The sequence below is a fragment of the Oncorhynchus nerka genome, unplaced genomic scaffold (genome assembly GCF_034236695.1).
Source record: "Oncorhynchus nerka isolate Pitt River unplaced genomic scaffold, Oner_Uvic_2.0 unplaced_scaffold_19___fragment_2___debris, whole genome shotgun sequence".
In the NCBI taxonomy this organism is placed as follows: Eukaryota; Metazoa; Chordata; class Actinopteri; order Salmoniformes; family Salmonidae; genus Oncorhynchus; species Oncorhynchus nerka.
Genome location: NW_027040325.1, coordinates 19310 through 35408, shown reverse-complemented (window position 1 = coordinate 35408; position 16099 = coordinate 19310). Strand labels below are relative to the sequence as shown.

Genomic DNA, 16099 nt, shown 5'->3' with positions numbered 1-16099 from the left:
TTATGTTGGTCTTTCTTGGTGTTTAAAACCAGTTTGTTTTGGAAATCTCACTCCCTGATATTCTCCAAATCTCCAGGTAAAGCCTGCTGTACCCGTTTAACCGATTGTCTTGCTGCATAAATTGTAGTATCATCTGCAAATATAGTAGCTTGAGTTTCAACTAAGGCATAGGGAAGGTAGCCTAAAGTTATATATTTACTTGCAGCCTACTCGATAACCTTTATGAACGCTATTCATTGTCAATAAAGGAATTCTAAACGATGCAAGTACTTTCCAGATAACAAGATACCCTGGACTCTAAAAAAACACAAAACAATGTCACAACATACTGTAGTTCTGGCGGATCTACTTACCGAGCGATTCGACCGTCGCTTTTTAGATCCGCGCGTGAACATGTCGATGGTTCAAGAACAAGCGGCTTGGTTGTTTCCAAATAGTCAGAGGTTTTTAAAAAAATAGGTTGATGGATACATGAGGCATCTGAATTCACAGGACAAAGTAAAAGTGTGTTCCAATAAATCGTGTCCTACATACAGTACGAACTTGTACACACCTCTTCTTGGAGTTTTACGCACAGTCGACTTGCTGGAGTTGTCTGAAAATCACTGACGCACACGTAAGCACCCTACACCTAGATGACTGCACCGGGTTTCTTTCCTTGCAGAGTAGACAGATGTGTTGCCTATTGCTGCCTTTCATAGGCCAGAGTGCTGATTGCACATTTTGGTCACATTCTGAATGAGAAAAACAGAACTTGCACCACCATCTACACTATTCCCGAAAACCCACCACTACTTTGGCCCTAAATAATCCAACACCAGGCAGTCGGCCTGGGAGGATGGAACCCCTTCTCTCAAAACTTCCTGTAGATCTACTGGTACTAAAATCTCTCACATCCCAATATCTCTCTGCTTCTGCAACTACCACATCTATCTTCTGTGATTTCCACTCCATCAGTGCAGTGCAGTTGATCACCATGGCCATAATGTCAAGACATCCAACCTTATTAAAACTCATCATAGCCAGCAGCATTTAAATCTAATTTATAGCCAGCAGCATACACCCTGCATCCCACTGCTGGCTTGCTTCTGAAGCGAAACAGGGTTGGCCCTGGATGGGAGACCAGATGCTGATGGAAGTGGTGTTGGAGACCAGTAGGAGGCACCCTTTCCTCTGGTCTTAAAAAAAGATCCCAATGCCCCAGGGCAATGATTGCAGTCTTTCGGATGGGATGTTAAACAGGTGTCCTGACTCTGGTCACTGAAGATCCCATGGCACTTATCGTAAGTGTAGGGTGTTAACCCTGGTGGTCCTGGCCAAATTCCCAATCTGGCCCTTATACCATCACAGCCACCTAATCCTCCCCAGTTTACAGTTGGCTCATTCCTCCCCCTCCTCTCCCCTGTAACTATTCCCCAGGTTGTTGCTATAAATAAGAATGTGTTCTCAGTCAACTCACCTGGTAAAACAAGGGTTAAAAATAAAAATCATGTCTCTCTTCAGGCCTACTCACTGAGGGGCTCCCAGTCAACTCACTCACCCTTAGGCTTTCCTCTGCTCTCTTCATTGCCTCAGCATAGGAAACTGTTGGCCCCACTTAAACTCTGGCAACCTCAACCTGTCTCTCTCTCACAGGACACTTCGGATCCCCAGCTGCATCGGCACCCCCACAGTTGACACACAGTGCTTTCTCTATCCCAACTGTACACTCCCTCTGACTATGCCCTCCTGCACATTTCTCACGTCATGGGATCTCCCTTCTACACACTGCTGTAATATGTCCGAATCCTTGGCAACTAAAGCACCGCAGCGGGTTTGGAACATAGCCCTCACAGAATAGCAAATACAAGGTAACCTGACCGTATCAGGTAGAACCTCTGTGTCAAAGCTCAACAAGACAGACAGGGTATTCTCAGTCTTGCCATTGCCACTGGGTCTATGTCTCGCCAAATGGCAGGTGTTACAAACACTTGAAATATTCCTTTCCATTTGATGTACCTCTAACGCACTGATAACACCTTTTAGCGGTTCCTGTCTATCCATCAATTATGAAGCCTAATGCGCTGGGGAGGGGGTACTGTCACGTATGCTCTCTAGGTCGTCATGCTCCCACGCCTCAGCTGGATCAACAGATTCCTCCACCTAGGCAGAGGTGACCGGTCTGCTCCTGATCCCCGGGATCGTCATCTTGGTCGAAGTCCTGCGGCTGGAGCCGCGCGTCTGGGAGGGGGTACTGTCACGTGTGCTCCGTCTCCGGCCTCTAGGTCACCAAGCTGCTCTTTATGGTGCACACCTCACCATCGTTATGCGCATTAGTGCATTATGACACTCACCTGGACTCCATCACCTCCCTGATTACCTTCCCTATATATAATCACTTCCTTTGGTTCCTTCCCCAGGCGTCATTGTTTCTGTTCCATGTCTGTGCGTTGTTCGTGTTTCTTGTTTTGTATTATGTTTCATTTTATTTATTAAAACACTCACTCCCTGAACTTGCTTCCTGACTCTCAGCGCACAGGTAGTGAATTAATGTGAGAGCACTGCAACATTTACCATGTCAGTGGGAACCTCCCTGTTCCCCCTCCCCCCTATATTCTCATATTCCTATTAATTCCTGTACACTTGTGTGTATTAGGTAGTTGTTGTGAAATTGTTAGATATTACTGCATGGTCGGAACTAGAAGCACAAGCATTTCGCTACACTCGCATTAACATCTGCTAACCATGTGGATGTGACCAATAACATTTGATTTGATTCAATGTTGCCAATAGCGTTACCATAGTATCTGCCACTGTGTGAAGCCTGCCTCTCCTTCTCTCTTTCTTCAACATCTTTCCATTCATTGCCTTGTTTTTTTAGTTGTTTTTTTTACCTCAACTTCTTGTTAGTGAAACCATAGTCAAATTGGTAACACTTAATATTAAGGTGTATGTTATAAAGGATTTATAAAGGGTTTACAAGTAGTTACATTAAACACATAACATATTGGTTTAAATTTTGCGCTGCACTGGCAACAATAACAGAAATAACAGTGCGGTAATGCTTGTTGCAACCAGCAAATCAGTGTGAACAGACAAAGCATCTTAATTAACCAGGCCTTGAAGTTCTTGTTTGTTGCAGATCAAGGAAAATGATGATCATCTATGTTACTGTGAATAATAGACTACAATCTTACAAGAGGATCATTTGGCAAACGTTGTGAATTTAGAGTAACTATGTTGAAGGATGTGGGAGAGCTATGTAGCCTGGTGCTAGATCTGCCTGTTCTTCTAACTAAAAGTATCATCCTCTCCCCTCACACTCCTCTACAATCATTATTAAAACCTGTTGATAAGGAGAGGAAGTGGAGGAGGTGTGACTGTGTTAGTGCTGTAGATAAAAATGAGATGAGGAAATAAGTTGGAGTACCATCTGTACCAGTTTTTCATCAATAGAGAAGTGTGGATGAATCTGTGTATATTTGAAGGCTCGACGAAGCCATGTTGAAATATATTCTGAGTATTTACAGCAATTGTATTCCAGAGTATGAGAGCAGATTGGTATACAGATAGGTGTGCGTGTGTGTGTATTTGCGATGGCAAATGTATTTGCGCAGCATGCATCTCTGTGTGTGTGTGTGTGTGTGTGTAAGAGAGTAGAAAAGCGTTCACGTGCACAAGCGCTGGGTTTAAAGTACTCTACTACTGTAGTAATGTAGCCTGATGCCAAGAGTAGATCATAACTTATTTGGTACAACAGATAGTACATCCATTTCAACCAAACATGTTATTTTACATTTCTTGTAAAAAAAAATTATACCTCAAGTGCACAACTTTAGGTGTCGGGGTAACCATGGCAACAAGTGTAGCTCTGTAACCTGGCGATATAGCCACATTGATTTGCACTCTGGGTGCCTTTGTCAACAGCCTGCTGTGATTGGTGGAAGATTGGAGTGCAGAAGACACAGCAGGTGGTGAAACCACAGTGTCAGCTTCTTCAGTAACAGTAGACCTTTAGCGGGGGTTGCCATTATACTGCATGGACTTTCCTTTCATCAACACCTATTTCAGACCAAACTAGGGTTATGCTAATTCCTAGACAGAGCACAATCTCCAAAGACTCATTCCAGTATAAGTGCAATTTAATAGATGTATTTTGCTTCTCCCCACATTTCTCATTTATGAGATGTATTTTGCTTCTCCCCACATTTCTCATGTATTATGTCACGGTCTTCCTCCTCTTCATCTGAAGAGGAGAGGCGAGAAGGATCGGAGGACAAAAATGCGGCGTGGTTTGTGTTCATCTTGATATTTAATAAAGAAAACACTGAACACTGAAACACACTATACATATTAGATGTATTTTGCTTCTCCCCACATTTCTCATTTATTAGATGTATTTTGCTTCTCCCCACATGTCTCATCCTTACAACCCTATTTTTTCCCCATTCCTTTGATCTCACTACTAAATTGTTCAGCCCCTTCTCTTTCACTTTCCTTTAACTTTGACGTCCTGTCTCTAACTCTTCTCATCTTCTCTTCCCCCCTCTGTATCTTTCAGATCTTTGCTATCTTTGCTTTCTCGACATGCGGCAGCTACTCTGGCATGTTCAAGATGAGTGTGGAGTGTAAAAACCGGTCAGAGAGTGACCTGAGCATTGAGGTGGAGTTTGAGTATCCATTCAGGTCAGAAAGCCTAATCAGTCACACGTAGCCCCCTGAACCCGCACAAATATGGTTTGTCTGTCATTTTTACAGTACCACTGGGCTGCAAGCGTCATGGATGGAAAATGAATCTATATTAACCCAATTAGACATCTCTCTTCCTCTCTCGCTGTCTCTCTCTCTCTGATTCCCATCTTCTCTGTCTTTGTATGTCCCTTGTCCTTGCCAGATTTGTTTGATATTAATAGTTAACAATTATATACTTAACTAATAGTAAGACATTTCTGTTCTCATCAAATGTCTGTGTGAACTGAGAGGAGCCTAAGAACCTATAAATTGAGAGGAGCCTAAAAACCTACACCTGGCATTCCATAGATAAGATATGGTGGGTGTCACCGAGAGAGAGAGCCTTGAGGAACAGAACAAAGACCTCAGTATTCCTAATTATCCTGGAATCTGGGAACCTAAAACGAGTTTAAAAATAACACCAGAGGCAGATGACCACAGGAACAACCCAAAGTGGCTTATGGTGCCCCCCAATCTATATGGGAGGGGGTTGAACCAGCCATGACTGAGCATTCTTGGTATAAGCTATATAAGAAACCACATGGTCTGTAAAGGGTAGGCTGCTCGGCCCAACAGTCAAGTGGTCTTAACTATTGAAATAATTCATCAACATTGAATAAAGATGATTGTATGAAGAAATGAAAAAGTCTCTCTCACTTGATTAGAATATTCCACCACAGTATGTTTTCATTCTGGAGAAATACCGTGAAGGCTGCAAGGGAGCCCAGATTGTGAGTTTGTCTTTCGATCTTCTTGTATCTAGTAGGCATCTTCCAAACCATATTCCACTACCTCTGCTACTATTATTAATATTCTAGTAATGATGATGTTAATGATGATGACGATGATGAGATTGATTACGTTTCTGTCGAGGATTTGAAATTGATGATGATGTATGTTGCTAATGATTTATAACTTGATGCTCCTCAGGACTTCGTTGTGACGTCTGTGTTCACCTTCTTCTGGCTGGTCGCTTCTTCTGCCTGGGCTAAAGGTTTGTGAAGGCAGCCACCGACACAGACAAGGTAGTTGTGCTGTCTAAAGGCTTCATGGTGGGCATTAAGGCTGACCCAATGACCCAATTGTATGCAAGCCACCACGCCTGTCTAGACTTTCGGTCTTCTGTCCTTTCTGACCTTTTCCTGAATCCTGACGCTGGACATAGAGCGGGCAAGAATCTGGAGGATGTTGGACTTTACACCTCCAACATATCACTTGACTTTTGACCTGGATCTTGGGTACAAATATCTGAGATGGTTTAGCCCCAGGATAGTTATGGGTATACTGGGATGAGGGAACAGGGTTTTTAGTTTGGAGGTGGTGCTTCCAGTCCTTCTCAAACTGAGTCCCCAGACCATCCACATTCTGCACACGTTCTCGAAGTTGACTAGCAAGGCGGGGAACCATGTTCTTAAGAAGGAGTTTGACCATCTCCTGCTCAGTAATGTCAGCCTTCCATCTCCTACATAGAACGCGATAGGAGAAGGCAAAGTCCCGTATTGGCTCTGCTTCACCCTGGACTCTGTTACGGACACGTTCGGCCAGTTCATCCCCATAGTCCTCTGAGAGGAATATTTTTTGAAACTCCTCCCAGGTTGACACATGTTCATGGGCTATCTCCCACCAGTCTCTTGCTGTACCATGGAGAACACTGCGGAGGGTGGCAAGAACCTCCAAGTCAGTAAGGGGCCGGATAGAAAGAAAATCATTACACGTAGATAAGAAAAACAGTGGATCATCATCTTCTGGGCTGCCAAAAGTGGGGAAAAGTAGTTTGATAGGGAGGGAGCTCTCTAGAGGAGGCATGACAGTGGCGACGGGAGTTCTGTTTAACAGTATCTTCAGAGGGGTTTTTGTAGTGCTATCTGTTCCTATTCCCTTACTGGCCAAGCCAGTGGCAGAGGTAAATCCTGAGGGAGGTGCAGAAGATTTGTCCAGAAGGGAAAGCCCTGCATTACCTCCTGGTGCAGCTCTTCCATCTCATTAACGGTGTCTTTTTGAGTATGTTCAATCGAAAATCGTAATTCCCCTGTGAGAGAGTTCTTCATGTCCTCCATAACTTCCTTCAGATAAGAACAGACTCCCTTCACAACAAAGGCTGACTCATCTGCTCTCTGTTTTTGTTCCTCCTCAAGAAAGATTATGACTTGATGATGGTTAGTTTCCATTTGTGTTTTGAACCGTTGCAGTTTTCCTTGAATATCCGATGGTTTGATGGTTTGTTGGTTTGTATGTCAAAGCTTCACAACAATGTTGCTACTAATCCATGCGATCCAAAACCGGCGCAGTCCCAAACGAAAACAACCACGACCTAGAGCGATTACACTGATGGATTGAGTTAAATACTTTATAATCTACACACGCTGAAAACAAACAAAACGTATGCAGCACAGCCCACACAATCAAACTGTCGCGCCACCCAAGAGCTCCTCCCCAAAGAGCTGAACGAACTGTCTTTATTTCCTCCTTCCTTACTGCTGATGCGCTCTTAAAGTGGCAGCACACGGTGAAGGCTCCGTGCAGGATTTCGCCACACTCTTACTGATCGGGGCATGCGACGAACCAGAGAACCACTGCCGTGACGTCCACGACCCTGTCGTCTCTGGTCTCAACACATCTGTGGTAAGTTTTTCAGGATTGGTTTATTTAGTAAAAGTGCTGACTGCTGAGGATATGACAGAAAAAACCTGTACTACTACATATTGACTTCTTCTTCTTCTTTTTTCAATTCATCCCCCAGGCGTTTGGCTTCCTGAACCTGATCCTGTGGGGAGGAAACCTGTGGTTCGTGTTCAAAGAGACCGGCTGGATGGCAGCCTTCAGAGGCACGTATGCATCTTCCCAGGAGAAGGCGCCTGCTCCAGAGTCCTTTGGTCAGGAAGGCTATGGGCAAGAGGGCTACGCACAACAGGGGGACGCCTATGCCGGCACCCAGGGAGGCTACCAGCCTGACTATGGCCAGGGCGGATACACCGAGGGAGGCGGAGACTATCAGCAGGGGGGATACCAATCAGATGTGAGCTGGTCCCCCCTACAGCATTTGGTAGCTGGTGAGTGCCAGTACATATGTTGGAGCAACACTGAGAATACCGAGGTAATCGACTGAGAAATACTGTATTAATGTTACTCTTCCAAAGGGAATACAGACTATGTGGATTTATGTATACATTAGTTGTAATTGATCTCTCTCTCTCTCTCTCGCTCTCTCCCTCCCTCCCTGTGATTTGGGAGTGTGGCGCCTGACCACCATCCACAATTCCACACTCCTCTGTTTGTGCGTGCATCTGTGAGTTGACAAGAGGGATGGAAGATGCAATAAAATGCAAATTATGTGTATCAAATACTTGTTCTTTCCACTGTAAGTGTTAGAGCATATTATGTAATATGATGTATGTTTGGCTCATCATAATGTGACAGCACAGAGCAGCTCCGATATATTTCACACAAATCACACAGAAAGTAAATGTGCTACAATAATCGGGTTGGCCTACCCGCTGTACTGCCAATCCTCTGTTTGGATAGAAGAAAAACTGTATTGCCAAATGATAACAGGACAGGTGCGTATTGAGCGATATATTTTGCTTCTATAGTTATCATCACAATGGAAACTGATATTGTTTTTCATTCATATTATTCCATTATGCAGTTTTGTATTCATTCCTTTAATTATTTTTTTATCAAATCAAATCAAATTTATTTATATAGCCCTTCGTACATCAGCTGATATCTCAAAGTGCTGTACAGAAACCCAGCCTAAAACCCCAAACAGCAAGCAATGCAGGTGTAAAAGCATGGTGGCTAGGAAAAACTCCCTAGAAAGGCCAAAACCTAGGAAGAAACCTAGAGAGGAACCAGGCTATGTGGGGTGGCTAGTCCTCTTCTGGCTGTGCCGAGTAGAGATTATAACAGAACATAGCCAAGATGTTCAAATGTTCATAAATGACCAGCATGGTCGAATAATAATAAGGCAGAACAGTTGAAACTGGAGCAGCAGCACAGTCAGGTGGACTGGGGACAGCAAGGAGTCATCATGTCAGGTAGTCCTGGGGCACGGTCCTAGGGCTCAGGTCCTCCGAGAGAGAGAAAGAAAGAGAGAATTAGAGAGAGCATCTGTGGGGTGGCCAGTCCTCTTCTGGCTGTGCCGGGTGGAGATTATAACAGAACATGGCCAAGATGTTCAAATGTTCATAAATGACCAGCATGGTCGAATAATAGTAAGGCAGAACGGTTGAAACTGGAGCAGCAGCATGGCCAGGTGGACTGGGGACAGCAAGGAGTCATCATGTCAGGTAGTCCTGGGGCACGGTCCTAGGGCTCAGGTCCTCCGAGAGAGAGAAAGAAAGAGAGAATTAGAGAGAGCATCTGTGGGGTGGCCAGTCCTCTTCTGGCTGTGCCGGGTGGAGATTATAACAGAACATGGCCAAGATGTTCAAATGTTCATAAATGACCAGCATGGTCGAATAATAATAAGGCAGAACAGTTGAAACTGGAGCAGCAGCACAGTCAGGTGGACTGGGGACAGCAAGGAGTCATCATGTCAGGTAGTCCTGGGGCACGGTCCTAGGGCTCAGGTCCTCCGAGAGAGAGAAAGAAAGAGAGAATTAGAGAGAGCATCTGTGGGGTGGCCAGTCCTCTTCTGGCTGTGCCGGGTGGAGATTATAACAGAACATGGCCAAGATGTTCAAATGTTCATAAATGACCAGCATGGTCGAATAATAGTAAGGCAGAACGGTTGAAACTGGAGCAGCAGCATGGCCAGGTGGACTGGGGACAGCAAGGAGTCATCATGTCAGGTAGTCCTGGGGCATGGTCCTAGGGCTCAGGTCCTCCGAGAGAGAGAAAGAAAGAGAGAAGGAGAGAATTAGAGAACGCACACTTAGATTCACACAGGAGACCGAATAGGACAGGAGAAGTACTCCAGATATAACAAACTGACCCTAGCCCCCCGACACATACACTACTGCAGCATAAATACTGGAGGCTGAGACAGGAGGGGTCAGGAGACACTGTGGCCCCATCCGAGGACACCCCCGGACAGGGCCAAACATGAAGGATATAACCCCACCCACTTTGCCAAAGCACAGCCCCCACACCACTAGAGGGATATCTTCAACCACCAACTTACCATCCTGAGACAAGGCTGAGTATAGCCCACAAAGATCTCCGTCACGGCACAACCCAAGGGGGGGGGGGGGGGGGGGGCGGCAACCCAGACAGGATGACCACAACAGTGAATCAACCTACTCAGGTGACGCACCCCTCCAGGGACGGCATGAGAGAGCCCCAGTAAGCCAGTGACTCAGCCCCTGTAATAGGGTTAGAGGCAGAGAATCCCAGTGGAAAGAGGGGAACCGGCCAGGCAGAGACAGCAAGGGCGGTTCGTTGCTCCAGAGCCTTTCCGTTCACCTTCCCACTCCTGGGCCAGACTACACTCAATCATATGTGAGCGTACCAAGTAATTAGGCGTCACTCTAAAGCGGGAAGGTGGAATAAACGAGTCAGGAAAAAGGTTTTTCTGATTGAACACGGTTCTCTATTGAGAGTATTTTGTCAACAAAAACATTCAAACATAATCAATGAAAAATCTTCCAAGGAAAAACACACATCTTCTTCTCCAGATGAAACAAGAACACAATAGGATAATCTTTAAACTACAACAAACATAAATCACGGTTTTGTCACCGTCTTAGTGGTTCTTTCAGCACAGCTTCTCTCTCTCGGTGGCCATCTTCCAGAGATAGTTTCCCCTCTCTCTTCTGGTTCCATTCTCTCTTTTATAGGGGAAGGAGAGTATCTCATTAGTACCGTCAGCTGTGCTTAATTGACTCTGGTTACCTTGTCTCCCAGGCTCTGTTGGGCAACTATCCATGAGCCCAGCCTGCCCTCTAGTGGTCCGTCCACATACCTTCCCCCCCAGGACCGAACCGGAGGGTCGGGCGCCAGACGCACCGTCTTGGTCGCGTCGGGACAGCGCGTCTGCATTCCCGTTCCTCGATCCGGCCCTGTGGATGACATGGAAAGAGAATGGTTGTAAAGACAAAAACCATCTGGCTATTCTGTTGTTATTGTTTCTCTTACCAGCCATCCACGTGAGGGGCGCATGGTCAGTAACTAATGCAAACCTCCGACCCAGTAGGTAGTACCGGAGATAATCGAGGGCCCACTTGATGGCTAAGGCCTCTTTCTCTACGGTCGCATACCTCTGTTCCCGATCGCTGAGTTTCCTACTAATGAAGAGAATCGGCTTCTCTGCTTCACCTTTACCCTGAGCTAGTACGGCCCGAGCCCTGTATCCGAGGCGTCGACCTGCACAATGAACTCTTGTGAGAAGTCCGGAGCCTGTAGAACGGGATCAGAACACAGGCCATCTTTTAACAATTGAAAGGCCTCTTCCGTCTCGTCTTTCCACTCTACCTGGTTTGGCAGGTTTTTCCTGATGAGGTTTGTGAGGGGTTGGCAATGGTTGCATATCCCGGGATAAAACGGCGATAATATCCTGTTATCCCTAAGAAGGCCCGAACGTCTCGCTTGGTCCGGGGTCGAGGCCAGTCACGAATTGCCCTGGTCTTCTCTGCCTGTGGGCGTATTTTCCCATTCCCCACGGTGTACCCCAGGTATTCCGCTCGGACAAACCCAGGCAGCATTTATTTGGATTGGCTGTCAACCCTGTGGCTTCCAAACTCACGAGCACCGCCCGTAATCGCAGGAGGTGACTATCCCAGTCCTCGCTGTGGATGACCACATCGTCTATGTACGCCGCTGCATACTCTTGATGGGGCCGTAGAATGGCATCCATGAGGCGTTGGAAGGTTGCAGCGGCACCGTGCAGTCCGAAGGGCATCCTCACATACTGGAAAAGCCCCTCTGGAGTGGCGAAGGCAGTCTTTGGGCGATCCTCCGGAGCCACCGGCACTTGCCAATATCCCTTCGTCAAATCCAGGGTAGTGATGAACTTGGCCTTTCCTAAGCGCTCCAAGAGTTCATCCACGCGGGGCATGGGATACGCATCGAATGTAGAGATGGCATTCACGCCCCTAAAGTCGTTGCAGAGTCTCATACTACCATCGGATTTGGGGACCAGGACTATGGGACTGGACCACTCACTCGTCGAGGGCTCGATCACGCCCATCCTCAACATCTCCCTCACCTCTTTCTTAGCGATGACTCTGCGAGCCTCAGGAATCCTGTAAGGGCGGATATGCACCTTCTTGCCGGGTTCAGTGTGGATATGGTGGAACAGGACATCTGTTTGTCCTGGGAATGGAGAGAATATTCGACCGAAGTTCATAATCAGCTTGTCTAGCTGTCTTGACTGCTCCGGTAGGAGAGTTTGGCCACGGCGCACCTGTGGTAGAGCCTCCTCTTTTCCTTTGCCCTCCAGGGCCATCAAAGCCACCTCCTCCTCTCGTCCATGGTATGTCTTCAGCAGGTTTATGTGATAGATTTGGACCTTCTTCCTCCTGTCAGGTTGCTTGATGAGGTAATTGACCGGTGAGACCCTTTTCATTACCTCGTAGGGCCCCCTCCATTGCGCCAGCAAGCGATGTTCGGCCGTGGGCACAAGCACCATCACTTTCTCTCCCACGGTGAACTCACGGGGGTCGCAGACTTATCATAGGCCCGGCCTTGGGTCCTTTGGGCCTTCTCCATATGCTCCTTGACTATGGGCCACACTGCTGACAGGCGGTCTCTCATCAGGGTAACGTGTTCTATTGTGGATCGAAAGGGGCATGGTTGGGTCTCCCAGGTCTCCTTGGCTAAGTCGAGGATTCCTCGACAGGGTCTGCCATAGAGCAATTCAAACGGAGAGAATCCAGTGGATGCCTGGGGTACTTCTCGCAGGGCAAACATTAAGTGTGGGAGAAGCATGTCCCAGTTTTTCCCATCTCGGGACACCACCCTTCTCAACATGCTTTTTATCGTTTTGTTCAAGCGTTCACACAACCCGTCTGTTTGAGGGTGGAATATGCTTGTACGTATCTGTTGAACCTGATATAACCGACACAAGTCCTTCATCAACCGGGACATGAACGGGGTTCCTTGATCAGTCAAGATAGTCTTGGGGAGGCCCACACGAGAGAACATCAGGAATAACTCCTTGGCAATTCCCTTTGACGACATGTTACGCAGGGGTATGGCCTCCGGGAACTTGGTAGCGTAATCTATAACCACTAGGATGTACTCGTGTCCTCTGGCGGATTTTGGGAGGGGTCCTACGAGGTCCATAGCTATGCGTTCAAAGGGAGTCTCTATGATGGGGAGAGGAATCAAAGGGTTACGTAGGTGTGGCCGTGGGGCTGTACGTTGACATTGATCACACGTCCTACAATACCTGGCCACATCCCGGGTGACCCGGGGCCAATAGAATCTCTGCATGATTCTGTCAATAGTCTTGTCTCGTGCCAGGTGTCCTCCTAGGACGTGGGAATGGGCTAACTGTAGAACTGTATCTCTGTATGGCCTAGGCACCATTAGTAATTCCTGGTTTTCCCCCCTTCGTCGTACGACCCAGTATAAGAGACCTCGCCTGATTGCATAGTAAGGAAGAGGGGGCTCACCTGATCCGTCGACGTTCCTCCCGTCGATCACCTTCACCTTCCTCATGGCCTCCCTTAAGTCTGGGTCTCTATGCTGCGAGGTGCCGAACTGTCCCTTTAATTCCTGGGGCAGGTCGACCTCGGTAGAGGGATGTGGAGGTTGTTCCACATCCCCATCAGGGGTGACCGAGGAGAATCCCTTCCAGGTTCCCTCCTCGGATGGAGCTTCAAATATATCCCTTAACGCCTGGTTGCTCCTTCCTTCCTGCGTTGTGTATAGCCCTTCACATGTGTCTTCATCGGTGGTTTCTTGGAATATCTGTCGTAAACGTTGGGTCGCTATTTCTTCCTCTGCTGCAGAGGACGAGGACGCGGCCACGTCTCCTTGTAGGACTACTACATCGGGCTTGGATTTTCTCTTCTTTCCTGTCCCCCTTCTTCCCGTGCATAACGTCATCTGCCGAAGCTCCTTATATAAGGGACAGTCTCTCCCGATCAATAATGGCACCTTCAGCTGCGGCACTTTCCCGGCCCTGACTGTACACCTTCCTTTTGGAGTGAGAATAGGCAGATTCACAGTGGGGTAATAGTGGGTGTCTCCATGGATACAGGATACGGCTACTTTGTCTGGTAGCAGTGTTGCGGAGGTCACCATCCGCTCCTCTACTAACGTAACCATACTTCCCGAGTCGAGAATAGCTACCACATCTTGTCCTTCGACTTGCACCGGAATCTCTGAGGCTGGGGCTATCTCTGCTAACCAACAGTGTTGATCCTGCCCCCTCAAAACGGGATGTGTGGGGGTAGGCAGTGATGACTCCGTGACCATGGGCTCATCCTTGCTAGGACATTGTGGGGCATAATGGTTGGGAGACTGACATTTATAACACCGACCCTGCTGTGTGGTGGCTGACTTCTCCCACCTCCGGGAGGGGCTTGGACGTTTCGGTGGCGAGCGCGCCGGGGTGAGTCGTGGTACGGGATTGCAAGACTCCTTCCGTTCCTCCTTGTCACTTTTTAACAACTCCCCTGTAGATCGATATGTTTCCACCGCCTGGGCTATGTCGTCGGCTGACAACGGGTTGGCTTGCCCCACAACCCTTTTAAGTCACTGGGTAATTCTCTCAATATCTTGTCCACTACGAGAGTCTCTATCACATGTCCTACTCCCTTTCCAGGTTCTAGCCACTGTTTCGTCAGTCGTATTAAGGCGAAGATCTGGGCACGGACGGGTTGATCAGCTGTATAGGTCCATTGATGGAACTTTACAGCCCTATCTCTGGCAGTCAGCTGGTACCGGGACAGGATCTCGGTTTTTAGTCGCCCATAGTCCGCAGCTTCGTGGGAATCCAGGTCAAAATAGGCTTCCTGAGCCACCCCGGTCAAAAGAGGGGCTAATGCGCTCGCCCATTCTGTGGGCGGCCACTCTTCCAAGGTGGCCGTCCTTTCGAAGGTCATGAGGAAGGCCTCAATATCATCCTCCTTGGAGAGACGAGGTAAGATGGCGTGAGCAGCCGCTCTTGGCTTAACTCTAGGATCTTCTAGTCGGTTCAGCTGTTGTTGCAGGAGTTCTATGGTTGTCCGCTGTGCCGTGATCAATTGTTGTAGTAGGGCGTTATCCATTGTTCTTGAATGGTTCCTCCGGGTCTACTGGAAGAATCTTGATTTACTCACTTATCCTTGTGTCACTCGTCCACCTAATGCCTGCATCCTCCACCAATGTGAGCGTACCAAGTAATTAGGCGTCACTCTAAAGCGGGAAGGTGGAATAAACGAGTCAGGAAAAAGGTTTTTCTGATTGAACACGGTTCTCTATTGAGAGTATTTTGTCAACAAAAACATTCAAACATAATCAATGAAAAATCTTCCAAGGAAAAACACACATCTTCTTCTCCAGATGAAACAAGAACACAATAGGATAATCTTTAAACTACAACAAACATAAATCACGGTTTTGTCACCGTCTTAGTGGTTCTTTCAGCACAGCTTCTCTCTCTCGGTGGCCATCTTCCAGAGATAGTTTCCCCTCTCTCTTCTGGTTCCATTCTCTCTTTTATAGGGGAAGGAGAGTATCTCATTAGTACCGTCAGCTGTGCTTAATTGACTCTGGTTACCTTGTCTCCCAGGCTCTGTTGGGCAACTATCCATGAGCCCAGCCTGCCCTCTAGTGGTCCGTCCACACATATGACCCACTGAAGAGATGAGTCTTCAGTAAAGACTTAAAGGTTGAGACCGAGTTTGCGTCTCTGACATGGGTAGGCAGACCGTTCCATAAAAATGGAGCTCTATAGGAGAAAGCCCTGCCTCCAGCTGTTTGCTTAGAAATTCTAGGGACAATTAGGAGGCCTGCGTCTTGTGACCGTAGCGTACGTGTAGGTATGTACGGCAGGACCAAATCAGAGAGATAGGTAGGAGCAAGCCCATGTAATGCTTTGTAGGTTAGCAGTAAAACCTTGAAATTATCCCTTGCTTTGACAGGAAGCCAGTGTAGAGAGGCTAGCACTGGAGTAATATGATCAAATTCTTTGGTTCTAGTCAGGATTCTAGCAGCCGTATTTAGCACTAACTGAAGTTTATTTAGTGCTTTATCCGGGTAGCCGGAAAGTAGAGCATTGCAGTAGTCTAACCTAGAAGTGACAAAAGCATGGATGAATTTTTCTGCATCATTTTTGGACAGAAAGTTTCTGATTTTTGCAATGTTACGTAGATGGAAAAAAGCTGTCCTTGAAATGGGCTTGATATGTTCTTCAAAAGAGAGATCGGCGTCCAGAGTAACGCCGAGGTCCTTCACAGTTTTATTTGAGACGACTGTACAACCATTAAGATTAATTGTCAGATTCAACAGAAGATCT

General features: G+C 47.1%; 1 protein-coding gene across 1 annotated transcript; it reads left to right on the top strand.

The window, feature by feature from the left end:
* The first annotated feature begins 6351 nt into the window (after positions 1-6351).
* On the top strand, positions 6352-9894 carry LOC135570474 (synaptophysin-like). The gene is made up of 3 exons (XM_065016495.1): positions 6352-6391; positions 7205-7332; positions 7451-9894. The coding sequence occupies exons 1-3, from the start codon at positions 6352-6354 to the stop codon at positions 7814-7816; spliced, it is 534 nt and encodes a 177-aa protein (XP_064872567.1). The 3' UTR covers positions 7817-9894.
* The last annotated feature ends 6205 nt before the right edge of the window (positions 9895-16099 follow it).